General features: G+C 56.8%; 1 protein-coding gene across 1 annotated transcript in view; it reads right to left on the bottom strand.

The window, feature by feature from the left end:
* Window positions 1-60: 60 nt before the first annotated feature.
* LOC134433054 (DNA (cytosine-5)-methyltransferase 1-like) overlaps window positions 61-27,707 on the bottom strand; it is a 46,506-nt gene continuing 18,859 nt past the window's right edge. Inside the window, exons 19-34 of the mRNA XM_063181947.1 lie at window positions 26,878-27,079; window positions 25,387-25,520; window positions 25,127-25,300; window positions 23,532-23,753; window positions 21,109-21,301; window positions 19,727-19,817; window positions 18,083-18,217; window positions 15,673-15,955; window positions 13,648-13,789; window positions 11,874-12,040; window positions 9,811-9,988; window positions 7,637-7,832; window positions 5,235-5,398; window positions 3,140-3,256; window positions 1,929-2,019; window positions 61-1,058 (exon numbers count right to left, since the gene is read on the bottom strand). Coding sequence (XP_063038017.1) covers window positions 985-1,058; window positions 1,929-2,019; window positions 3,140-3,256; window positions 5,235-5,398; window positions 7,637-7,832; window positions 9,811-9,988; window positions 11,874-12,040; window positions 13,648-13,789; window positions 15,673-15,955; window positions 18,083-18,217; window positions 19,727-19,817; window positions 21,109-21,301; window positions 23,532-23,753; window positions 25,127-25,300; window positions 25,387-25,520; window positions 26,878-27,079 — 2,563 coding nt within the window. The 3' untranslated portion in view covers window positions 61-984. The remainder of the gene's footprint in view (window positions 1,059-1,928; window positions 2,020-3,139; window positions 3,257-5,234; window positions 5,399-7,636; window positions 7,833-9,810; window positions 9,989-11,873; window positions 12,041-13,647; window positions 13,790-15,672; window positions 15,956-18,082; window positions 18,218-19,726; window positions 19,818-21,108; window positions 21,302-23,531; window positions 23,754-25,126; window positions 25,301-25,386; window positions 25,521-26,877; window positions 27,080-27,707) is intronic.

Genomic DNA, 27,707 nt, shown 5'->3' with positions numbered 1-27,707 from the left:
CCGCCATGGCGATTGCGGCCTACTCGTAGCGCGGCGCGGAGAATTTGGTTTTAATTGTTTATAACTTATAGGCGCGATTTATTTGAAGAAATATTACAACATATAAAAACTACATAAAGTATCGAGTTGCACCTTGTACAAAGCGGCCGCGGGGGGGGTTGGGTACAATGCGATAAAAATGGGGGAGAGGGGCCGGGCCCTGAGGGGAGGTTGGAGCAGCACAGAGAGCGTGGAGGGAGGGGAATTAAAAAAAAAATTATAAAACAAACAAAAGGGGAAGTGGTGAAATCAAAAATTTTTGAAAGGATGGAGAAAAGACAGAAAAATGCAGAGAGAGGAAAAAGAAGAGGGGAAATTGAAAAATGAAAGGAGAAAATAAGGGGTTAAAAGAGGAAAAGGGGGGAAAAGGAAGGGATGTAAAGAGGGGAATATATAAAATGAGGGGGAAAAGAGAAAAAAAGAGAAGAAAAAGAGGGAAAAGCATAAAAAAAAAGAGGAAAAAAGAAGAAAAAGGGGGAAAGAAAAGAAAAATGGGGGAATAAGAAAAAAGGGGGGAAATGAAGAGGAAAAAGGGGGAGGAGAAAGCAAGGGATATAAAGAAGGGGGAAAAACATAAAAGAAAGAAAAATAAAGAGGGAAAAGCAGAAAAAAGGGGGAAAATATAAAAAAGGAGGAGAAGGGAAATAAAAGAAGGAAAAGGGGAAAAAGGGGGGAAATAAAAAAGAGGAAGGAAAAAAGAAAAAATTGTGAAATAAAAGAAGGAAAAGGAAAAAAAGCTGGAGGGGGAAGGAGAAAGAAAGAAAAAAGGGAAATAAAAGAAGGAAAAGAGGGAAAATAAAAGGAAAAAAAAGGGGGAAAAAAGAAAAAGAGGGGGGAAAAGGAGAATAAAAAACAAAATAAAATTTTAAAAAGGCAAAAAAGGCAAAAAAGGCAAAAAAGGCGAAGGCGCAGCAGCCCCGGGGCAGCCCCGGCCCCGCTCCCGCCTCAGGCGGCGCCGGACGGGGACGGGGACGGGACAGCGGCGACAGCGGCGACAGCGGCGACAGCGGGCACCGGACCTGCGGGGACAGCGGGGACACTGAGGGGACAGCGAGGGGACAATGGGGACAGCAAAGGGGACCTGCGGGGACAGCGGGGACACTGAGGGGACACTGAGGGGACAATGGGGACAGCAAAGGGGACCTGCGGGGACAATGGCTGTGACAGGGAGGGGACACCATGGGGCACTGCGGGGACAGTGGGGACACTGAGGGGACAGTGAGGGGACAATGGCTGTGACAGGGAGGGGACACCATGGGGCACTGCGGGGACACCGAGGGGACAGCGAGGGGACCTGCAGGGACAGTGGCTGTGACAGGGAGGGGACACTGTGAGGATCTACAGGGACAAGGGGATGGGGACAGGGAGGGGACACTGGGGACAGGGAGGGGACAATGGCTGTGACAGGGAGGGGACTCTGAGAGGGCACTGCAGGGACCTGTGGGACAACGGGGACAGTGAGGGGACAGCGAGGGGACAATGGCTGTGACGGTGAGGGGACACTGTGAGGGCACTGCAGGGACCTGTGGGACAATGGGGACAGTGAGGGGACAGTGACTGTGACGGGGAGGGGACACTGTGAGGGCCTGCAGGGACCTGTGGGACAATGGGGGTGGTGACAGTGAGGGGACAGCGGGGACACCCTGGGGACACCTTGGGGACACCTTGGGGAAACCGTGGTGACACCACCGTGGGGGACACCTCGGGCACACTGTGGGGACACTGCGGGGACAGCACAGGGACACCTTGGGGACACCTTGGGGACACTTGGGGACACTTGGGGACACTGTGGGGACACTGCGGGGACACCTTAGGGACACTTGGGGACACCTTGGGGACACCGTGGGGACACTTGGGGACACCTTGGGGACACCGTGGGGGTCACTCACCGGCCGTGTCCTGGCGCAGCTTGGCCGCAGCGCAGGCCTTGATCTCCAGCCCGATGGCCTTGGCCAGGGGAGGGGGCACCGCGTTACCCACCTGCGGGGGGACAGACGGACATGGGACAGACATGGGGACAGGGGGACAGGGGGACAGACAGGGGACAGGGGGACAGGGGGCACCGCGTTACCGATGCGCGGGGGGACAGATGGACAGACATGGGGACAGGGGGACAGACAGACGGGACAGGGGGCACCGCGTTACCCACCTGCGGGGGGACAGACGGATGGACATGGGGACAGGGGGACAGACAGATGCACGGACATGGGGACAGACAGACAGGGGACGGGGGGACAGACAGGGGACAGGGGGCACCGCGTTACCCACCTGCGGGGGGACAGACGGACAGACATGGGGACATGGGGACAGGGGGACAGACAGATGGACGGACATGGGGACAGACAGACAGGGGACAGACGGATGGACATGGGGGACAGACGGACGGACGGACATGGGGACAGACAGACAGACGTGGGACAGACAGACAGAAAGCCTTGGCGCCAGGGGAGGGGGCACGGCGTTGCCGACCTGGGCACAGACGGACGGACGGACATGGGACAGGGGGACACAAGGACAATGGACAAAAGGACACAGGGACAATGGGACAACGGACAAGGGGACAACGGGACAAAGGGACAATGGGGACAAAGGGACAAAAGGACAACAGGCAATGGGGACAAAGGGACAATGGGAAAAAGGGACAATGGGGACAAGAGGATAATGGACAAATGGACAAGAGGACAAGGGGACAAAAGGACAAGAGGACAAAGGGACAAGAGGACAATGGGACAGGGGGACACGGGGACAGGGGGACAGGGGGACAAGAGGACAATGGGACAGGGGGACACAGGGACTGGGGGACACAGGGACATGGGGACAGGGGGACACAGGGACACGGGGACAGACGGACAGGGGGACAGGAGGACACAGGGACAGGGACAGAGGGACAGGGGGACACAGGGACAGAGGGACAGGGGGACACAGGGACAGGGGGACAAGAGGACAATGGGACAGGGACAGAGGGACAGGGGGACACAGGGACAGAGGGACACAGGGACAGAGGGACAGGGGGACAGGAGGACACAGGGACAGGGACAGAGGGACAGGGGGACACAGGGACAGAGGGACACAGGGACAGGGGACGCGGGCGCGGCCCCACCTGCCGGTGCTTGTCCAGGATGTTGCCGAAGAGCCGGAAGGTGTCGGGGAAGCCCTGGGAGCGCGCGCACTCCCGCACGCTGACCACGCGGTGCTGCTCGGGGTGCAGCACCCGGCCCTGCGCGGAACCGGGGACACCGGGCAGCGTCAGCGACACCGGGGACAGCGTGGGGACACCGGGGAGCGTCAGGGACACCGGGGACAGCGTGGGGACACCGGGGAGCGTCAGCGACACCGGGGACAACGTGGGGACACCGGGCAGCGTCAGCGACACCGGGGACAACGTGGGGACACCGGGGACACCAGAGAGCGTCAGGGACACCGGGGACAACGTGGGGACACCGGGCAGCGTCAGGGACACCGGGGACACCGGGGAGCGTCAGCGACACCCGGGCAGCGTCAGGGACACCGGGGACACCAGAGAGCGTCAGGGACACCGGGGACAACGTGGGGACACCGGGGAGCGTCAGGGACACCCGGAGAGCATCAGGGACACCAGAGAGCGTCAGCGATGCCGGGGACAACGTGGGGACACCGGGGACACCAGAGAGCGTCAGGGACACCGGGGACACCGGGGACAACGTGGGGACACCGGGCAGCGTCAGGGACACCGGGGACACTGGGGAGCGTCAGGGACACCGGGGACAACGTGGGGACACCAGAGAGTGTCAGGGACATCGGGGACACCGGGCAGCGTCAGGGACACCCGGGGACACCGGGGAGCGTCACATCCACCATGGTGACCACCAGAGAACATCACACCCAACGTGGGGACACCAGAGAGCGTCACACCCACCAACCCCACCCAAGTTCTGGGCAAACGATGACCATGGACACCAGCACCAACCCCACCCATGGACACCAGCGCCAACCCCACCCATGGACACCAGCACCAACCCCACCCATGGACATGACCACCAACCCCACCCACGGACACCAGCACCAACCCCAGCCGTGGACACCAGCGCCAACCCCACCCATGGACACCAGCACCAACCCCACCCATGGACATGACCACCAACCCCACCCATGGACACCAGCGCCAACGCCACCCATGGACACCAGCACCAACCCCACCCATGGACATGACCACCAACCCCACCCATGGACACCAGCACCAACCCCAGCCGTGGACACCAGCGCCAACCCCACCCATGGACACCAGCACCAACCCCACCCATGGACACCAGCACCAACCCCAGCCGTGGACACCAGCACCAACCCCACCCACGGACACCAGCACCAACCCCAGCCATGGACATGACCACCAACCCCACCCATGGACACCAGCACCAACCCCACCCATGGACACCAGCACCAACCCCAGCCATGGACATGACCACCAACCCCACCCATGGACACCAGCGCCAACGCCACCCATGGACACCAGCACCAACCCCACCCATGGACATGACCACCAACCCCACCCACGGACACCAGCACCAACCCCACCCACGGACACCAGCACCAACGCCACCCATGGACACCAGCACCAACCCCACCCATGGACATGACCACCAACCCCACCCACGGACACCAGCACCAACGCCACCCATGGACACCAGCACCAACCCCACCCATGGACACCAGCACCAACCCCAGCCGTGGACACCAGCACCAACGCTACCCATGGACACCAGCACCAACCCCACCCATGGACACCAGCACCAACGCTACCCATGGACACCAGCACCAACCCCACCCATGGACATGACCACCAACCCCACCCATGGACATGACCACCAACCCCACCCATGGACACCAGCACCAACCCCAGCCATGGACACCAGCGCCAACGCCACCCATGGACATGACCACCAACCCCACCCATGGACACCAGCGCCAACCCCAGCCATGGACACCAGCACCAACCCCACCCATGGACACCAGCACCAACCCCAGCCATGGACACCAGCACCAACCCCACCCATGGACATGACCACCAACCCCACCCATGGACACCAGCACCAACGCCACCCATGGACACCAGCACCAACCCCACCCATGGACACCAGCACCAACCCCACCCACGGACACCAGCACCAACCCCAGCCGAGTTTGGGCCCCGGCGGGCGCGGCGGGCGCGGCGTCCCCACCTGCTTGCCCATGGGCTCGGGGTTGGTGACGGTGGTGCTGAAGAAGCCGTCCCACTCGAGGCGCCCGTAGAGCCCGGCCCAGTGGTTGTGGCGGTTGCCGGTGTGCGGGAGGCACCACGGGATGAGCGTGTTGAACTGCCGGTCGGCCGGGTCGCACGGCTTCCCTGGGGACACCAAACCCAACCGTTGGGACATGGTGGCCACTGGAGACCACCAAACCCAACCATTGGAGACCACCAAACCCAACCGTTGGGACATGGTGGCCACTGGAGACCACCAAACCCAACCATGGAGAACCTTCAGCATGGGGAACCACCAAGGGTTGGGGCGTGGTGGCCACTGGAGACCACCAAACCCAACCATTGGGACATGGTGGCCACTGGAGACCATCAAACCCAACGATGGAGAACCTTCAGCATGGGGAACCACCAAGGGTTGGGGCGTGGTGGCCACTGGAGACCATCAAACCCAACCATTGGGACATGGTGGACATTGGAGACCATCAAACCCAACCATTGGGACATGGTGGCCACTGGAGACCATCAAACCCAACCATTGGGACATGGTGGCCACTGGAGACCACCAAACCCAACCATTGGGACATGGTGGACATTGGAGACCATCAAACCCAACCATTGGAGACCACCAAACCCAACCATTGGAGACCATCAAACCCAACTGCCGGTCGGCCGGGTCGCACGGCTTCCCTGGGGACACCAAACCCAACCATGGTCAGCCATGGTCAGCCAGCATGGGGAACCACCAAGGGTTGGGGTGTGGTGGCCATTGGAGACCACCAAACCCAATCATTGAGACATGGTGGCCACTGGAGACCATCAAACTCAATCACTGAGACATGGTGGCCATTGGAGACCACCAAACCCAACCATTGAGACACGGTGGCCACTGGAGACCACCAAACTCAACCACTGGGCCAACGGTGACCACTGGACACCACCACCAACCCCACCCAACGGTCGGGCCAACGACCATTGGGAACCTTCAAGAGTTGGACATCGGACACCACCACCAACCAAAAAACCCCAACATCTGGGGGAGAACACACGTCCAGCCCAGCCCAGGTGAGGACGTGCTTACGGAGTCCCACCACGCACCTTCGGCGCAGGAGCAGACCTGGTCACCACCACCAAGCCCACCCAAGGGCTGGGACAATGATGGCCATTGGGAACCTTCAAGGGTTGGACACTGGTCACCACCACCACCAACCCCACCCAACTGTCGGGCCAACGACCATTGGGAACCTTCAAGAGTTGGACATTGGTCACCATGACCAACCCCACCCAACTACTGGGACAACGATGACCATTGGGAACCTTCAAGAGTTGGACATTGGACACCACCACCAACCAAAAAACCCCAACATCTGGGGGAGAACACACGTCCAGCCCAGCCCAGCCCAGGTGAGGACGTGCTTACGGAGTCCCACCACGCACCTTCAGCGCAGGAGCAGACCTGGTCACCACCACCAAGCCCACCCAAGGGCTGGGACAATGATGGCCATTGGGAACCTTCAAGGGTTGGACATTGGTCACCACCACCACCAACCCCACCCAACTGTCGGGACAACGATGACCATTGGGAACCTTCAAGAGTTGGACACTGGACACCACCACCAACCCCACCCAACTACTGGGACGATGACCATTGGGAACCTTCAAGAGTTGGACATCAGACACCACCACCAACCAAAAAACCCCAACATCTGGGGGAGAACACACGTCCAGCCCAGCCCAGCCCAGCCCAGGTGAGGACGTGCTTACGGAGTCCCACCACGCACCTTCAGCGCAGGAGCAGACCTGGTCACCACCACCAAGCCCACCCAAGGGCTGGGACAATGATGGCCATTGGGAACCTTCAAGGGTTGGACATTGGTCACCACCACCACCAACCCCACCCAACTGTCGGGACAACGATGACCATTGGGAACCTTCAAGAGTTGGACACTGGACACCACCACCAACCCCACCCAACTACTGGGACGATGACCATTGGGAACCTTCAAGAGTTGGACATCAGACACCACCACCAACCAAAAAACCCCAACATCTGGGGGAGAACACACGTCCAGCCCAGCCCAGCCCAGGTGAGGACGTGCTTACGGAGTCCCACCACGCACCTTCAGCGCAGGAGCAGACCTGGTCACCACCACCAAGCCCACCCAAGGGCTGGGACAATGATGGCCATTGGGAACCTTCAAGGGTTGGACATTGGTCACCACCACCACCAACCCCACCCAACTGTTGGGACAACGATGACCATTGGGAACCTTCAAGAGTTGGACATCGGACACCACCACCAACCAAAAAACCCCAAAATTCGGGGGAAAATCCACGTCCAGCCCAGCCCAGGTGAGGACGTGCTTACGGAGTCCCACCACGCACCTTCGGCGCAGGAGCAGACGCCGCGCAGGGCGCCGGAGCTGCTGCGGCCGTTCTTGCGCTCGTGGTGGGTGTAGCGCAGCTTCCTGGTGCTGGTGCCGTCCGAGAGCCGCACCTCGATGTTGGGCAGGTCCCGCCAGTCGGAGCCGGGCGCCAGCGGGATGTGCCGCATCCGCGCCGCCACCAGCGCGCTCATGTCCTGCCGAGGCCACCGCGGCGGCGGCGTCACCGCGGGCACCGCGGGGGGCACCACGGGGGGGACGTTGGGGGGGTGTTGGGCACCATTGGGGGATGTTGGAGATCATGGGAGATGTTGGGCACCGATGGGGGACGAGGGGCATCGGGGGGGATGTTGGGCACCACTGGGGGATGTTGGAGACCATGGGGGATGTTGGGCACCATTGGGGGACGAGGGGCATCAGGGGGATGTTGGAGATCATGGGATGTTGGGCACCACTGGGGGATGTTGGAGACCATGGGGGATGTTGGGCACCACTGGGGGATGTTGGAGATCATGCGAGATGTTGGACACCACTGGGGGATGTTGGGCACCAATGGGGGATGTTGGAGATCATGGGGGGATGTTGGACACCATTGGGGGATGTTGGAGATCATGGGGGGATGTTGGGCACCATTGGGGGATGTTGGGCACCATTGGGGGATGTTGGAGACCATGGGGGATGTTGGGCACCATTGGGGGATGTTGGGCACCATTGGGGGATGTTGGGCACCACTGGGGGATGTTGGAGACCATGGGGGATGTTGGGCACCATTGGGGGATGTTGGAGACCATGGGGGATGTTGGAGACCATGGGGGATGTTGGGCACCATTGGGGGATGTTGGGCACCACTGGGGGATGTTGGAGACCATGGGGGATGTTGGGCACCATTGGGGGATGTTGGGCACCACTGGGGGATGTTGGAGACCATGGGGGATGTTGGGCACCATTGGGGGATGTTGGGCACCAATGGGGGATGTTGGAGATCAGTGGGGGCTGTTGGTCATCATGGGGGATGTTGGAGATCAATGGGCACCGTTGGGCACCACTGGGGGATGTTGGGCACCAATGGGAGATGTTGGGCACCACCAGGGCACCATCAGGGGACAAAAAGGGACATTGGACACCACCGGGGGACGTTGGGCACCAATGGGGGACATCTGGGCACCATTGGGGGATGGTGGACACCATCTGCAGACACTGGACACCATCAGGGGACGTTGGACAACACCAGGGCACCATGGGGGACAGTGGACAATCCCAAGGGATGCCAGGGGTCCCATGAGGCTCCCAGTGGCTCCACCATTCCCAACACCTCCACATCTTCCCAAAACCTCCACCATTCCCAGCATCTCCACCATTTCCAACATCTCCACATCTTCCCAAAACCTCCACCATTCCCAAATCCACCATTCCCAGCATCTCCACCATTCCCAGCATCTCCACCATTTCTACCTCCACCATTCCCAAAATCTCCACCATTCCCAGCATCTCCACCATTCCCAAATCCACCATTCCCATCTCCACCATTCCCAGCATCTCCACCATTCCCAAATCCACCATTCCCATCTCCACCATTCCCAACATCTCCACCATTCCCAAATCCACCATTTCTACCTCCACCATTCCCAGCACCTCCACCATTCCCAGCACCTCCACCATTCCCAAATCCACCATTCCCACCACCTCCACCATTCCCAGCATCTCCACCATTCCCATGGTTTCCCCCATCCCGATTTCAGGCACGGGACCCAGTGGGACCTGGTGGACCCTGTTCCCACCATTCCCACCACCGCCACCATTCCCAAATCCACCATTCCCAAATCCACCATTCCCAAAATCGTCACCATTCCCACCACCTCCACCATTCCCACCATCTCCACCATTCCCAGCACCTCCACCATTCCCAAATCCACCATTCCCAAATCCACCATTCCCAAATCCACCATTCCCACCATCTCCACCATTCCCAGCACCTCCACCATTCCCACCATCTCCACCATTCCCACCATCTCCACCATTCCCACCACCTCCACCATTCCCAAATCCACCATTCCCAAATCCACCATTCCCACCATCTCCACCATTCCCATGGTTTCCCCCATCCCGATTTCGGGCACGGGACCCGGTGGGACCCGGTGGGACCTGGTGGACCCCGTTGGTTGCCACCGTTCCCACCTTGCAGATGTGGTCCCTGAGGATGGGCTGGTACTGGGAGCCGCGGATCTGCCGCTGGAACCACGACTGGGGCTCGCCGTTGTAGGAGATCTCCAGCGCCGAGGCGCCGTTGCGGATCTCGGGCAGGTCGGACATGGTGTCGCGCACCGTGATGGTGCGGAACGGGCCCGAGAACGTCCTGGGGGCGACACGACCCCAACCCCGGCGCTCAAAGAGGGTTCCCGACTCGGAAGCCCCGGCACCGAAATTCCCAACTCGGATCTCCCAACTTGGAGCTCACAACTTGGAATTCACAACTTGGAATTCCCAACTTGGAATTCCCAACTTGGAGCTCACAACTTGGAATTCCCAACTTGGAGCTCCCAACTTGGAATTCCCAACTTGGAGCTCCCAACTTGGAATTCCCAACTTGGAGCTCCCAACTTGGAATTCCCAACTTGGAGCTCCCAACTTGGAATTCACAACTTGGAATTCCCAACTTGGAATTCCCAACTTGGAGCTCCCAACTTGGAATTCACAACTTGGAGCTCCCAACTTGGAATTCACAACTTGGAGCTCCCAACTTGGAATTCACAACTTGGAGCTCCCAACTTGGAATTCACAACTTGGAGCTCCCAACTTGGAATTCCCAACTTGGAGCTCCCAACTTGGAATTCACAACTTGGAGCTCCCAACTTGGAATTCACAACTTGGAGCTCCCAACTTGGAATTCACGATTTGGAGCTCCCAACTTGGATCTCCCATCTTGGAATTCCCAACTTGGAATTCCTAACTTGGAACTCCCAACTTGGAATTCACGACTTGGAGCTCCCAACTTGGAGCTCCCAACTCAGATTTGGCAGCTCAAAATTCCCGACTTGGAGCTCCCAACTTGGAACCCCCCGCTCAGAATTCCCTACACCGAATTTCCAGCTTGGAATTCCCAACGCCAAAATTCCCAACACCGGAATCTCCAAGTACCAAACTCCCAAACCGGCATTCCCATCTGGGTTCCCGGTGTTTCCCGGTGTTTGTTTCCTGCTGTTTCCCGGTGTTTCCCGTGTTCCCTGGTTTTTCCTGGTGTTTGTTCCCTGCTGTTTCCCGGTGTTTCCCGTGTTCCCTGGTTTTTCCCGGTGTTTGTTCCCTGCTGTTTCCCGGTGTTTCCCGTGTTCCCTGGTTTTTCCCGGTGTTTGTTCCCTGCTGTTTCCCGGTGTTTCCCGTGTTCCCTGGTTTTTCCTGGTGTTTGTTTCCTGCTGTTTCCTGGTGTTTCCCATGTTCCCTGGTTTTTCCTGGTGTTTGTTTCCTGGTGTTTCCTGGTGTTTCCCGTGTTCCCTGGTTTTTCCTGGTGTTTGTTTCCCGGTGTTTGTTCCCCGGTGTTCCCCGGTGTTTGTTCCACAATGTTCCCTGCTGTTCCCCGGTGTTTCCCGCTGTTCCCTGGTGTTTGTTCCACAATGTTCCCCAGTGTTCCCCATTGTTCCCCGCTGTTCCCGGTGTTTCCCAGTGTTTGTTCCCCAGTGATTCCCGGTGTTTGTTCCACAATGTTTCCCAGTGTTCCCCGTTGTTCCCCGCTGTTTCCCGTTGTTCCTGGTGTTTGTTCCCCACTGTTTCCCATTGTTCCCGGTGTTTGTTTCCCGGTGTTCCCTGGTGTTTCCCGGTGTTTCGTGGTGTTTGTTCCCTGGTGATTCCCGGTGTTTGTTCCACAATGTTCCCCAGTGTTCCCCGTTGTTCCCCGCTGTTTCCTGTTGTTCCCGGTGTTTGTTCCCCGCTGTTCCCCAGTGTTCCCGGTGTTTGTTCCCCGTTGTTCCTGGTGTTTGTTCCCCGCTGTTTCCCGTTGTTCCCGGTGTTTGTTCCCTGTTGTTCCCGGTGTTTGTTCCCTGTTGTTCCCGGTGTTTGTTCCCTGCTGTTCCCCGCTGTTTCCCGTTGTTCCCCGTTGTTCCCGGTGTTTGTTCCCCGCTGTTTCCCGTTGTTCCTGGTGTTTGTTCCCCGTTGTTCCCGGTGTTTGTTCCCCGCTGTTTCCTGTTGTTCCCAGTGTTTGTTCCCTGCTGTTCCCCGGTGTTCCCCGCCGTCCCCGGGCCGTCACCCACCGGGTGATGTTGCTGACGAATTTCTTGTCGTCCACCACGACGCTGAGCTGGCAGGCGCGGGGCGCGAACACGTGCAGGGGCTCGGGGAACAGCGGCAGCTTCTCGCCGGGGGCGGCCGCCAGCACGATGGCGCGGCGGCGCGTCTGCGCCACGCCGTACTGCCCGGCCTGAGGGGACAATGGGGACACCAACACTGTCACATTGTCACCGAGAGAGGACACAGCCACCCCAGCACGATGGCGCGGCGGCGCGTCTGCGCCACGCCGTACTGCCCGGCCTGAGGGGACAATGGGGACAGCACTGTCACCGTGGGGACACCAACAGCGTCACATTGTCACCATGGGGACACCAACAGTGTCACATTGTCACCATGGGCACGATGGCGCGGCGGCGCGTCTGCGCCACGCCGTACTGCCCGGCCTGGGGGGACAACAGTGTCACCATGGGGACACCAACAGTGTCACATTGTCACCATGGGGACACCAACAGTGTCACACTGTCACCGAGAGGGGACACCGACACTGTCACCATGGGGACACCCACAGTGTCACATTGTCACCAGTGTCACATTGTCACCACGGGGACACCCACAGTGTCACCACGGGGACACCAACACTGTCACCATGGGGACACCAACACTGTCACATTGTCACCATGGGGACACCAACAGTGTCACACTGTCACCGAGAGGGGACACCGACACTGTCACCACGGGGACACCCACAGTGTCACACTGTCACCATGGGGACACCAACACTGTCACCACGGGGACACCAACACTGTCACATTGTCACCATGGGGACACCAACAGTGTCACACTGTCACCATGGGGACACCAACAGTGTCACACTGTCACCATGGGGACACCGACACTGTCACCACGGGGACACCCACAGTGTCACATTGTCACCAGTGTCACATTGTCACCACAGGGACACCAACACTGTCACATTGTCACCATGGGGACACACACAGTGTCACACTGTCACCGGTGTCACACTGTCACCCAGAGGGGACACAGCCACCCCATGGGACGCAGCCGGGGCCACCCCAGGGGACAGGGGACAGCTCCTGTGGTGGCCACAGGGGTGGGAACGTCCCCAGAGCCACCCAAGGAGCCTCGGGAGGGGACAATTCCTGAGGGGCTGCACTGGGAATGTCCCCAGAGCCACCCAAGGAGGATTTTTCTCCCCAAAAAAGGGGCTTCTGTCCCAAAAAAAAGGGTTTTCTCCCCAAAAAAAGGGATTTTTTTCCCCAAAAAAGGGGGGTTTTGTTACAAAAAAGGAGGTTTTGCCCCCAAAAAAGGGTTTTTCTCCCAAAACAAGGGTTTTTCTCCCCAGAAAAGGGGGGTTTTGTCCCAAAAAAGGGGTTTTTCTCTCCAAAAAAGGTTTTTTTCTCTCCAAAAAAGTTTTTCTCCCTAAAAAAGGTGGTTTATGTCCCAAAGAAAGGGGTTTTTCTCCCCAAAAAAAGGGGTTTTTCTCCCCAAAACAAGGGGGTTTTGTCCCAAAAAAGGGGTTTTTCTCCCCAAAAAAGGGAGGCTTTGTCCCCAAAAAAGGTCTTTTTCTCTCCAAAAAAGGAGTTTTTCTCCCCCAAAAAAGGGGGTTTATGTCCCAAAAAAAGGGGTTTTTCTCCCCAAAAAAGGGATTTTTTTTTCCCAAAAAAGGGTTTTTGTCCCCAAATAAATGGATTTTTTTCCCAAAAAAGGGGTTCTTGTCCCCAAATAAATGGATTATTTCCCCAAAAAAGGTTTTTTTCCCCCCAAAGTGCTCCGTACCTGCAGCACCCCGAAGGTGCACTGGTAGCCCATGCGCACGAGGCAGCGCAGGGTCAGCTTGAGCACCATGGACCTCTTGAAGGACACGAAGTTCCGGACGTTCTCCAGCAGGAAGAAGCGCGGCCGGTAATAATCGCAGTAACTGCGGGGACACCGGGGGGTGACACCCCAAAAATCCTCTCCAGCACCCCAAAAATCCCCTGCATCACCCCAAAAATCCCCTCCATCCATCACCCCAAAAATCCTCTCCATCACCCCAAAAATCCCCTCCATCCATCACCCCAAAAATCCTCTCCAGCACCCCAAAAATCCTCTCCAGCACCCCAAAAATCCCCTCCATCCATCACCCCAAAAATCCTCTCCATCACCCCAAAAATCCCCTCCAACACCCCAAAAATCCTCCCCAACACCCCAAAAATCCCATCCATCCATCACCCCAAAAATCCTCTCCAGCACTCCAAAAATCCCCTCCATCCATCACCCCAAAAATCCCCTCCAGCACCCCAAAAATCCCCTCCATCCATCACCCCAAAAATCCCCTCCATTCACCCCAAAAATCCCATCCATCCATCACCCCAAAAATCCCCTCCATCCATCACCCCAAAAATCCCCTCCAGCACCCCAAAAATCCCCTCCATCCATCACCCCAAAAATCCTCCCCAACACCCCAAAAATCCCCTCCACCCATCACCCCAAAAATCCCCTCCAGCACCCCAAAAATCCCCTCCATCCATCACCCCAAAAATCCCGTCCATCCATCACCCCAAAAATCCCCTCCATCCATCACCCCAAAAATCCTCTCCAGCACCCCAAAAATCCCCTCCATCCATCACCCCAAAAATCCCCTCCATCCATCACCCCAAAAATCCCATCCATCACCCCAAAAATCCTCCCCAACACCCCAAAAATCCCCTCCATCCATCACCCCAAAAATCCCCTCCATTCACCCCAAAAATCCCCTCAATCCATCACCCCAAAAATCCCATCCATCCATCACCCCAAAAATCCCCTCCATCCATCACCCCAAAAATCCCATCCATCCATCACCCCAAAAATCCCATCCATCCATCACCCCAAAAATCCCCTCCAGCACCCCAAAAATCCCCTCCATCACCCCAAAAATCCCATCCATCCATCACCCCAAAAATCCCCTCCATCCATCACCCCAAAAATCCCATCCATCACCCCAAAAATCCTCCCCAACACCCCAAAAATCCCCTCCATCCATCACCCCAAAAATCCCCTCCATTCACCCCAAAAATCCCATCCATCCATCACCCCAAAAATCCCCTCCATCCATCACCCCAAAAATCCCCTCCATCCATCACCCCAAAAATCCTCTCCAGCACCCCAAAAATCCCCTCCATCACCCCAAAAATCCCCTCAATCCATCACCCCAAAAATCCCCTCCATTCACCCCAAAAATCCCCTCCACCCATCACCCCAAAAATCCCATCCAGCACCCCAAAAATCCCCTCCATCCATCACCCCAAAATCCTCTCCATCACCCCAAAAATCCCCTCCATCACCCCAAAAATCCTCTCCAGCACCCCAAAAATCCCCTCCAGATCCACCTGGGGACACCAGATGTGGTCCCACCCCAAAAATCCCCTCCATCCATCACCCCAAAAATCCCACCCAGACCCATGAGGGGACACCAGATGGGGTCTCACCCCAAAAAGCTCCTCCATTGCCCCGAGAAGTTCTCTCCACAACCACCAGGGGACTTCAGATGGAGTCCCACCTCCCCAAATCCCCTCCAACCCCACCAGGAGAACACCAGCTGTGGTCCCACCCGCCCAGAACCCACCAGGAGAACACCAGCTGTGGTCCCACCTGCCCAGACCCACCAGGAGAACACCAGCTGTGGTCCCACCTGCCCAGACCCACCAGGACAACACCAGCTGTGGTCCCACCTGCCCAGACCCACCAGGAGAACACCAGCTGTGGTCCCACCCGCCCAGAACCCACCAGGACAACACCAGCTGTGGTCCCACCTGCCCAGAACGCCCCTGGAGAACCCACCTGAGGAAGGAGACCACCAGGGAGTTCTTGAACTTGGAGTAGGTGCGCGAGTTGAAGCGGTTCATGCCGCTGAAGCCCTGGCACGGGGGGCCACCACACAGCATCTCCACGTCGCCCTTCTGGGGCAGCTTCTGGCCCAAGGAGTTGGTCTTCTCGCCGGCCATGACCAGCTTGAGGAGCACGTTGCAGTCCTCGGTGAAGACCGTGGTGCCGGGGTTGTTGAGGCGGAACGCCTGCGCCGCCGGCTCCCACATCTCGATGGCCCACAGCGTCTCCGAGACACCTGGGGACACCACGGCCGCGAGCACCAGGGGTGGTGGGGATGGTCAGGGGTGGTCAGGGGTGGTGGGGATGGTCAGGGGTGGTCAGGGGTGGTCAGGGATGGTCAGGGGTGGTCAGGGGTGGTCAGTGATGGTCAGGGGTGGTCAGGGGTGGTCAGGGGTGGTGGGGATGGTCAGGGGTGGTCAGGGGTGGTGGGGATGGTCAGGGGTGGTCAGGGGTGGTCAGGGGTGGTGGGGATGGTCAGGGATGGTCAGGGGTGGTGGGGATGGTCAGGGATGGTCAGTGATGGACACCGGGAATGGTCAGGGGTGGTCAGTGATGGTCAGGGGTGGTCAGGGGTGGTGGGGATGGTCAGGGATGGTCAGGGGTGGTCAGGGGTGGTCAGGGGTGGGTGGGAATGGTCAGGGATGGTCAGTGATGGACACCGGGAATGGTCAGGGATGGTCAGGGGTGGTCAGTGATGGGTGGGAATGGTCAGGGATGGTCAGTGATAGTCAGTGATGGTCAGTGATGGTCAGAGATGGTCAGGGATGGTCAGAGATGGTCAGGGATGGTCAGTGATAGTCAGTGATGGTCAGTGATGGTCAGAGATGGTCAGTGATGGTCAGTGATGGTCAGTGATGGTCAGCCATGGTCAGAGTTGGGTGGGAATGGTCAGAGATGGTCAGAGATGGGTGGGAATGGTCAGGGATGGTCAGTGATGGTCAGGGATGGTCAGTGATGGTCAGGGATGGTCAGTGATGGTCAGAGATGGTCAGTGATGGTCAGCCATGGTCAGGGATGGTCAGGGATGGTCAGGGATGGTCAGTGATGGTCAGTGATGGTCAGGGATGGTCAGTGATGGTCAGCCATGGTCAGGGATGGTCAGTGATGGTCAGTGATGGTCAGGGATGGTCAGTGATGGTCAGGGATGGTCAGGGATGGACACTGGGAATGGTCAGGGGTGGTCAGGGGTGGGTGGGGATGGTCAGGGATGGTCAGTGATGGACACTGGGAATGGTCAATGATGGGTGGGAATGGCCAAAGTTGGGTGGGAATGGTCAGAGATGGTCAGGGATGGTCAGGGATGGTCAGGGATGGGTGGGAATGGTCAGAGGTGGGTGGGAATGGTCAGGGGTGGTCAGGGGTGGACACTGGGAATGGTCAGGGGTGGGTGGGAATGACCACGGATGGGTGGGAATGGTCAGAGATGGTCAGTGATGGTCAGAGATGGTCAGTGATGGTCAGTGATGGTCAGCCATGGTCAGTGATGGTCAGGGATGGTCAGTGATGGTCAGTGATGGTCAGTGATGGTCAGGGATGGTCAGTGATGGTCAGTGATGGTCAGTGATGGTCAGGGATGGTCAGTGATGGTCAGTGATGGTCAGGGGTGGTCAGGGGTGGGTGGGAATGGTCAGGGGTGGTCAGGGATGGTCAGTGATGGTCAGAGATGGTCAGTGATGGTCAGGGATGGTCAGAGATGGTCAGTGATGGTCAGTGATGGTCAGAGATGGTCAGTGATGGTCAGTGATGGTCAGGGATGGTCAGGGATGGTCAGAGATGGTCAGTGATGGTCAGTGATGGTCAGGGATGGTCAGGGATGGTCAGGGATGGTCAGGGATGGTCAGTGATGGACACTGGGAATGGTCAGGGGTGGTCAGGGGTGGGTGGGGATGGTCAGGGATGGTCAGTGATGGACACTGGGAATGGTCAATGATGGGTGGGAATGGCCAAAGTTGGGTGGGAATGGTCAGAGATGGTCAGGGATGGTCAGGGATGGGTGGGAATGGTCAGAGGTGGGTGGGAATGGTCACGGGTGGTCAGGGGTGGACACTGGGAATGGTCAGGGGTGGGTGGGAATGACCACGGATGGGTGGGAATGGTCAGAGATGGTCAGTGATGGTCAGTGATGGTCAGCCATGGTTAGTGATGGTCAGCCATGGTCAGAGTTGGGTGGGAATGGTCAGAGATGGTCAGCCATGGTCAGCCATGGTCAGCCATGGTCAGCCATGGCCAGAGTTGGCTGGCAGTGACCGCGGCTGGGTGGGAACGCCCGGGGCCGGGCGCCGTGACCCCCCAGCAGATCCTCCAAGCCCTGGGAGACCTCTCCCAGCCCTGTCCCACCCCAGCTCCAGCAGCCGGACCTCACCTGCCTGGTGGAAGCCCTCGGAGAGGCCTCCACAGCCCGAGAAGACGTCGAGGGTCCTCAGCTTGGGGGGCTCCTGCGGCCGCGGCGGCTCCTGCGGGTTCTGCTCGGCGCCGGCCGCGCGCCCCTTGCCCTTCCCTGCGCAACCGGCCGGCAGCGGCTCAGGGGCCGCTCTTCCTCCTCCTCCTCATCCTCCTCCTCATCCTCCTCGGGGCTCAGACCCTCCCAGACCCTTGGCTGCCCCTTTGCACCCATTTGCTGCCCTTTTTTCCCAAATTTCTGCCCCTTTTCACCCATTTGCTGCCCCTTTTCACCCATTTGCTGCCCCAATTTTACCCTTTTTCTGCCCTTTTTCACCCATCTTCTGCCCTTTTTCTACCCATTTTCTGCCCCATTATCACCATCTTCTGCCCCTTTTCACCCATTTTCTGCCCATTCTTCACCCATTTTCTGCCCATTTTTCCCAAATTTCTGCCCATTCTTCACCCATTTTCTGCCCATTTTTACCCATTTGCTGCCCTTTTTTCAACCATTTTCTGCCCTTTTTTCCCAAATTTCTGCCCCATTTTCACCCATTTGCTGCCCTTTTTCACCCATTTTCTGCCCCATTTTCACCCACTTTCTACCCATTTTTACCCATTTTCTGCCCCATTTTCTGCCCATTTTTCACCCATTTTCTGCCCCATTTTTACCCATTTTCTGCCCCATTTTCACCCATTTGCTGCCCCTTTTCACCCATTTTCTGCCCCAATTTTACCCTTTTTCTGCCCCTTTTCACCCATTTTCTGCCCATTTTTCACCCATTTTCTGCCCCATTTTTACCCATTTTCTGCCCTTTTTTCCCAATTTTCTGCCCATTCTTCACCCATTTTCTGCCCTTTTTTCAACCATTTTCTGCCCTTTTTTCCCAAATTTCTGCCCCATTTTCACCCATTTTCTGCCCATTTTTACCCATTTGCTGCCCTTTTTTCACCCACTTTCTACCCATTTTCACCCATTTTCTGCCCCTTTTTCACCCATTTTCTGCCCCATTTTCACCCATTTTCTGCCCATTTTTCACCCATTTTCTGCCCCATTTTTACCCATTTTCTGCCCCATTTTCACCCATTTGCTGCCCCTTTTCACCCATTTTCTGCCCCAATTTTACCCTTTTTCTGCCCTTTTTCACCCATTTTCTGCCCTTTTTCACCCATTTTCTGCCCCATTATCACCCATCTTCTGCCCCTTTTCACCCATCTTCTGCCCTTTTTTCACCCATTTGCTGCCCTTTTTTCACCCACTTTCTACCCATTTTCACCCATTTTTTCACCCATTTTCTGCCCTTTTTTCCCAATTTTCTGCCCATTCTTCACCCATTTTCTGCCCCTTTTTCCCAAATTTCTGCCCCATTTTCACCCATTTTCTGCCCCTTTTTCACCCATTTTCTACCCCTTTTTTACCAAATTTCTGCCCCTTTCCACCCATTTTCTGCCCCTTTTCACCCATTTTTCTGCCCATTTTTCACCCATTTTCTGCCCATTTTTACCCATTTTCTGCCCCTTTTTCACCAAATTTCTGCCCCATTTTTTCCCATTTTCTGCCCCTTTCCCACCCGTTTTTCTCCCTTTTTCCCGTTTTTTTCCCCATTTTTTCCATTTTCAGCCTCACCTTTCCCCTTCCCCTTCCCCTTCCCCTTGGTCCCGGAGCTCCGGGCGTGGTTGGGAGGATCCTCAAAGCTCTTGGTCTTGGCGTTGTAGGCCTGGGAAAAAAACCCAAAAATCACCAGAACCCCAAATTTTCATCCATCCCTGGTGTCTCCAGACCTCCAGGAACCCATCCAGAACCTCCAGGAACCTATCGAGACCTCCAGGAACTCATCCAGCACCTCCAGGAACCCATCCAGACCTCAAAACAAACATCCAGACCTCCAGGAACCCATCCAGACCTTCAGGAACTCATCCAGACCTCCAGGAACCCATCCAGACCTCCAGGAACCTATTGAGACCTCCAGGAACCCATCCAGACCTCCAGGAACCCATCCAGACCTCCAAGAACCCATCCAGACCTCCAGGAACCCATCCAGACCTCCAGGAACCCATCCACACCTTCAGGAACCCATCCAGACCTCCAAGAACCCATCCAGACCTCCAGGAACCCATCCAGACCTCCAGGAACCCATCCAGACCTCCAAGAACCCATCCAGACCTCCAGGAACCCATCCAGACCTCCAGGAACCCATCCACACCTTCAGGAACCCATCCAGACCTCAAAACAAACATCCAGACCTCCAGGCACCCATTGAGACCTCCAGGAACTCATCCAGACCTCCAGGAACCCATCCAGACCTCCAGGAACCCATTGAGACCTCCAGGAACCCACCCAGACCTCAAAACAATCATCCAGACCTCCAGGAACCCATCCAGAACCTCCAAGAACCCATCCAGACCTCCAGGAACCCATCCAGACCTCCAGGAACTCATCCAGAACTCCAGGAACCCATCCAGACCTCCAGGAACCCATCCAGACCTCCAGGAACCCACCCAGAACCTCCAGGAACCCATCCAGACCTCCAGGAACCCATCCAGACCTCCAGGAACCCATCCAGACCTTCAGGAACCCATCCAGACCTTCAAGAGCTCATCCAGACCTTCAAGAACCCATCCAGACCTCCAGGAACCCATCCTGACGTCCAAGAACTCATGCAGAACCTCCAAGAACCCATCCAGACCTCCAGGAACCCATCCAGACCTTCAGGAACCCATCCAGACCTTCAAGAGCTCATCCAGACCTCCAGGAACCCATCCAGACCTCCAGGAACTCATCCTGACATCGAAGAACTCATGCAGAACCTCCAAGAACCCACCCAGAACCTCCAGGAACCCATCCAGACCTTCAGGAACCCATTGAGACCTCCAAGAACTCATCCAGACCTTCAGGAACCCATCCAGAACCTCCAAGAACCCACCCAGAACCTCCAGGACCTCAAATTCTCCTCCAGCCCTGGTATCTCCAACCTTCTCCTCCTGCCCCGGGACCTCTCCTGGCCTCACCTCCAGGAAGTAGAAGCGGTCCAGGCCGCCGGCCGAGTACTCCTGGATGCTCTCGGTGAGGTCTTCTCCATAGACCACGGAGCAGCGGCCTTGGACGGCGCGGAAGTCCACGGTGGCCTCCTCGTCGCTCCAGTAGAGCAGGTTGATGTCGGCGTGGTAGCTCGCCTTGGTGGACTTGTGCGTGTTCTCGGGCCTGGAAGGTTCCAGAAGAACGTCGGGGTCAGGGGGGGACAACCCGAGGTGGGACCTCGTCCTCGTGGTGGGGCTGGAGACGCAAGGTTGGAGGTGGGGTGGGGAGTGAAGGAGGTTGAGGTGTCCAGAGAGGTCCAGAAAGGTTCTGAGATGGTCAAAGATCTCCAAAGACATCTCAAGATGTTCCAGGAGACCCAAAAATGTTCTGAGATGATCAAAGATCTCCAAAGACATCTCAAGATGTTCCGGGAGATCCAAAGACATCTCAAGATGTTCCAGGAGACCCAAAAATGTTCTGAGATGTTCAAAGATCTCCCACAACATCCAAAGATGTCTTCAAGATGTCTCAAGGTGTTCCAGGAGACCCAAAAAGGTTCTGAGATGGTCAAAGATCTCCGAGGACATCCAGAGATGTCCAAAGATGTTCCAGGAGATCCAAAAATGTTCTGAGATGTTCAAAGATCTCCAAAGACATTCAAAGACATCTCAAGATGTTCCAGGAGATCCAAAAATGTTCTGAGATGTTTAAAGATCTCCCACAACATCCAAAGATGTCCAAAGATGTTCCAGGAGATCCAAAGACATCTCAAGATGTTCCAGGAGACCCAAAAATGTTCTGAGATGATCAAAGATCTCCAAAGACATCTCAAGATGTTCCAGGAGATCCAAAAAGGTTCTGAGATGTTTAAAGATCTCCCACAACATCCAAAGATGTCCAAAGATGTTCCAGGAGATCCAAAGACATCTCAAGATGTTCCAGGAGACCCAAAAATGTTCTGAGATGATCAAAGATCTCCAAGGACATCTCAAGATGTTCCAGGACATCCAAAAATGTTCTGAGATGATCAAAGATCTCCAAGGACATCTCAAGATGTTCCAGGACATCCAAAAATGTTCTGAGATGTTCAAAGATCTCCCACAACATCCAAAGATGTCCAAAGATGTTCCAAAAACATCCAAAGACATCTCAAGATGTTCCAGGAGACCCAAAAATGTTCTGAGATGTTCAAAGATCTCCGAGGACATCCAAAGACGTCTCAAGATGTTCCAGGAGGTCCAAAGATGTCTCAAGATGTTCCAGGACACCCAAAAATGTCCCAAAATATCCAAAAATACCCCAAAAAATCCAAAGACATCCAAAGACATCTCGAGACATCCAAGAAGGTCCAAAGAGGTCCCACCAGGATCATCCAATCCATGGATTCCCACCACAGCTCCAGCACCGCTCGTGCCGCCGACCCCAAATCCTCGTCGTCGATTTTGGGACCTTCTGCCCGATTTGGTGAGAAACCCTCGAGGATTTGGGGACAGAAGTCCCAATTTTGAGGCCTCACCAAGGGTGGGAGAACCCTCCTGGTTCTGGGACAGCTCTTCCAGCTGGGAAGGTCCAACCAGGATCATCCAAACCACGAAGTCAAGGGAGAACCTCCAGAACTTGGAGCCACCAAAATCTCCTTCCACCACCAGCTCCAAACCTTCTCAAACCCCCAAAACCGCCCAAATTTGGCACCTGCAGAACTTGGAGATGTGGAGTTTGATGGGACCTCGTTGGGTTTGGTTCCACCACCATCTCCCAACCTTCCCAAACCTTCCCAAACCCCCCAAAACGCCCCAAAACCGCCCAAATTTGGCATCTGCAGAACTTGGAGATGCAGAGTTTGATGGGACCTCTTGGGTTTGGTTCCACCACCATCTCCCAACCTTCCCAAACCTTCTCAAACCCCCAAAATGCCCTAAAATGCCCCAAAACGCCCCAAATTTGTCACCTGCAGAACTTGGAGATGTGGAGTTTGATGGGACCTCTTGGGTTTGGTTCCACCACTATCTCCAAACCTTCCCAAACCTTCCCAAACCCCCCAAAATGCCCCAAATTTGGCACCTGTAGAACTTGGAGATGCAGAGTTTGATGGGTTTGGTTCCACCACCATCTCCCAAACCTTCTCAAACCCCCAAACCTTCCCAAAACCCCCCAAAACCCCCCAACTTTGTCACCTGTAGAACTTGTAGACGTGGAGTTTGATGGGACCTCGTTGGGTTTGGTTCCACCACCATCTCCAAACCTTCTCAAACCTTCTCAAACCTTCCCAAACCCCCCAAAACGCCCCAAAACCGCCCCAAATTTGTCACCTGCAGAACTTGGAGATGCAGAGTTTGATGGGTTTGGTTCCACCACCATCTCCCAACCTTCCCAAACCTTCTCAAACCTTCCCAAAACGCCCCAACTTTGTCACCTGTAGAACTTGTAGACGCAGAGTTTGATGTCGGCCTCGTTGGGTTTGCCGTTGCCGCGCAGGCTGCAGAAGATGCTCTTGATGCGGCCCACGCGGAACGGGTCGGGCGCGTCCAGGTTGCTGCCCTTGATGTACTCCGAGTACTTCCGGTAGTGCTCGGGGTGCAGCTCCTCGTCCACCGCCTCCTTCTTGGGCCTCTTGGCCGGGCTGGCCGGCTTGACGCTGCCGAAACGGCGGGAAACGGCCCCAAAACGTCGGCATGGCCGGGTGGGGTGGAGTTGTGGGGGTCTCGGAGGGGTTTGAGGGACTTGAGTTGGGTTTGGCCATCAGAAGTTGGAATTTGGGGTTCTCGGAGGGGTTTGAGGGACTTGAGTTGGGTTTGTCCATCAGAAGTTGGAATTTGGGGGTCTCGGAGGGGTTTGAGGGACTTGAGTTGGGTTTGGCCATCCAAAGTTGGGTGGAGAGTTGGAATTTGGGGTTCTTGGAGGGGTTTGATGGACTTGAGTTGGGTTTGGCCATCCAAAGTTGGAATTTGGGGGTCTCGGAGGGGTTTTAGAGCCCTGAGTTGGGTTTGTCCATCAAAAGTTGGAATTTGGGGATCTTGGGGGGGTTTTAGAGCCCTGAGTTGGATTTGTCCATCCAAAGTTGGAATTTGGGGATCTTGGGGGGGTTTGATGGACTTGAGTTGGGTTTGGCCATCCAAAGTTGGAATTTGGGGTTCTTGGAAGGGTTTGATGGACTTGAGTTGGATTTGTGCATCAGAAGTTGGAATCTTGGAGGGGTTTCAGAGCCCTGAGTTGGGTTTGTCCATCAAAAGTTGGGTGGACAGCTGGAATTTGGGGTTCTTGGAGGGGTTTGATGGACTCGAGTTGGGTTTGGCCATCCAAAGTTGGAATTTGGGGGTCTCGGAGGGGTTTTAGAGCCCTGAGTTGGGTTTGGCCATCAAAAGTTGGGTTTGGCCATCAAAAGTTGGATGGACAGCTGGAATTTGGGGGTCTTGGAGGGGTTTGATGGACTTGAGTTGGGTTTGTCCATCAAAAGTTGGGTTTGTCCATCCAAAGTTGGAATTTGGGGTTCTTGGAGGGGTTTTAGAGCCCTGAGTTGGGTTTGTCCATCCAAAGTTGGAATTTGGGGATCTTGGGGGGGTTTGATGGACTTGAGTTGGGTTTGTGCATCAAAAGTTGGGTGGAGAGTTGGAATTTGGGGATCTTGGCGAGGTCTCCTCATCATAATTGGTTCTGTAATTCCATAATTCCAATTTGTCCACCAAAAGTTGGGTGAAGGTTTGGAATTGAGGGATCTTGGAGAGGTTTTAACTCCACAACTCCAATTCATCCCCCAAAACTTTGGGTTCAAATTTGGAACTCAGGATCTTTGAAGGATCTCCCAAACTTGAAATCTCCCATCCTGCAATTCCCAAATTCCAAACTCCAGCACCAGGACCATCCCACCAGGGCCACCAAACAAACCAAAACCAGGGAAATTCTGATGCCAAATTGTGGAAATTCAGGACACCAGCTCTTCACTGACGGGTGGAAAAGCCCAAAAATCCCCCCAGAACCTCATCCCGAAGGTGAGGAGATCCTCCAACCCACCTGAAGGAGAAGGCATCTGGCAGCAGGTAGACGCCGTCCCCGACGCGGTACTGGACGCCGTTCTTGGTGGCGGCGGCGTAGAACATCTTCCCGTCGGCCTCCTCCAAGGGCTCGGCCACCTTGGGGATCTCCTTGTGCCTCACCTGGTCCAGGCGCGCGCAGCTCATGCAGAACCTGCCGGGACACCACCAGGTCCTCCAGAAGTCCTTTCTGGAGGTGGGAGGAAGGCAAAGTTTGGTGTTCTCCACCCAAGAACTGACTTGTACTTGTTGTCCTCGGTGGGGCGCGCGCCGGGCGGGCTCTCGAAGCGCGCGTACTCCTGGTCGTACCACATCTGGTAGAAGTAGGTCCTTCCGTCGTCTTCCACCATCTTGATCTCCGTGTCCAGCCCGCCCTGGAGGACAAAGAGCAGCGCGGTGGCCGGGCAGGTCCAGCTGTCCCCACCTCCATGTCCCCACCTCCTGTCCCCACCGTGTCCCCACCTCCATGTCCCCACCTCCTGTCCCCACCGTGTCCCCACCTCCATGTTCTCACCTCCATGTCCCCACCTCCATGTCCCCACCTCCATGTTCTCACCTCCATGTCCCCACCTCCATGTCCCCACCTCCTGTCCCCACCTCCATGTTCTCACCTCCATGTCCCCACCTCCTGTCCCTACCTCCATGTTCTCATCTCCATGTCCCCACCGTGTCCCCTCCTCCTGTCCCCACCTCCATGTTCTCACCTCCTGTCCCCACCATGTCCCCACCTCCATGTTCTCATCTCCATGTCCCCACCTCCATGTTCCCACCTCCTGTCCCCACCTCCACGTCCCCACCATGTCCCCACCTCCATGTTCTCATCTCCATGTCCCCACCTCCATGTTCCCACCTCCTGTCCCCACCTCCACGTCCCCACCATGTCCCCACCTCCTGTCCCACCATGTCCTCACCTCCTGTCCCCACCTCCTGTCCCCACCTCCTGTCCCCACCATGTCCCCACCTCCATGTCCCCACCTCCTGTCCCCACCTCCATATTCTCACCTCCTGGCCCCACCTCCACATCCCCACCATGTCCCCACCTCCATGTTCTCATCTCCATGTCCCCACCATGTCCCCACCTCCTGTCCCCACCACCATGTCCCCACCTCCATGTCCTCACCTCCATGTTCTCATCTCCATGTCCCCACCTCCATGTCCCCACCTCCATGTTCTCATCTCCTGTCCCCACCTCCCGTCCCCACCTCCATGTTCTCATCTCCACGTCCTCACCTCCATGTCCCCACCTCCATGTCCCCACCATGTCCCCACCTCCATGTTCTCACCTCCGTGTTCTCATCTCCATGTTCTCATCTCCATGTCCCCACCTCCTGTCCCCACCTCCATGTCCCCACCTCCACATCCCCACCATGTCCCCACCTCCATGTCCCCACCATGTCCCCACCTCCTCCTGTCCCCACCATGTCCCCACCTCCTCCTGTCCCCACCATGTCCCCACCTCCATGTCCCCACCTCCATGTCCTCACCATGTCCCCACCTCCTCCTGTCCCCACCATGTCCCCACCTCCTCCTGTCCCCACCATGTCCCCACCATGTCCCCACCATGTCCCCACCTCCATGTCCCCACCTCCATGTTCTCATCTCCATGTTCTCATCTCCATGTCCCCACCTCCATGTCCCCACCTCCATGTCCTCACCATGTCCCCACCTCCTCCTGTCCCCACCATGTCCCCTCCTCCATGTCCCCACCATGTCCCCACCTCCTGTCCCCACCTCCATGGCCCAGTTGTCCGAGGGCGCCTTGTAGATGACGTTGACCTTGCCGTGGATGTAGGAGAGCTGCATGTCCTCGCACTCGTCCACCAGGAACAGCTCCAGAGGGTCCGAGGTGGCCCCCAGGACCGTGTCCGAGCCCGGGCAGAACCAGTGGGCGTGGAACATCTGGCCACCGCTGTCCTCCCACATGGCCGTCACCCTGAGGGGTGGCACGGGCTCAGAGGGGACATCCCACTGTCCCCAACCCCGTGGGAGCATGGAGAACCCACCTGGCCTGGTGGGATCATCAGGGATGTCCCCATGGGACTGAGGAGAACCCACCTGGCCTGGTGGGATCATCAGGGACATCCCCAACCCCATGGGAGCATGGAGAACACACCTGGCCTGGTGGGGTCATTGGGGATGTCCCCATGGAAGAAAGGAGAACCCACCTGGCCTGGTGGGATCATCAGGGATGTCCCCATGGGACTGAGGAGAACCCACCTGGCCTGGTGGGGTCATCAGGGATGTCCCCATGGGAGAAAGGAGAACCCACCTGGCCTGGTGGGATCACCAGGGATGTCCCCATGGGAGAAAGGAGAACCCACCTGGCCTGGTGGGATCATCAGGGACATCCCCATGGGAGCATGGAGAACCCACCTGGCCTGGTGGGATCATCAGGGATGTCCTCATGGGAGAAAGGAGAACCCACCTGGCCTGGTGGGATCATCAGGGACATCCCCAACCCCATGGGAGAATGGAGAACCCACCTGGCCTGGTGGGATCATCAGGGATGTCCCCAAGACCATGGGACTGAGGAGAACCCACCTGGCTTGGTGGGATCATCA

This window comes from Melospiza melodia (assembly GCF_035770615.1).
Source record: "Melospiza melodia melodia isolate bMelMel2 chromosome 17 unlocalized genomic scaffold, bMelMel2.pri SUPER_17_unloc_2, whole genome shotgun sequence".
Classification (NCBI taxonomy): domain Eukaryota; kingdom Metazoa; phylum Chordata; class Aves; order Passeriformes; family Passerellidae; genus Melospiza; species Melospiza melodia.
This window is presented reverse-complemented; position numbering and strand designations above follow the sequence as displayed.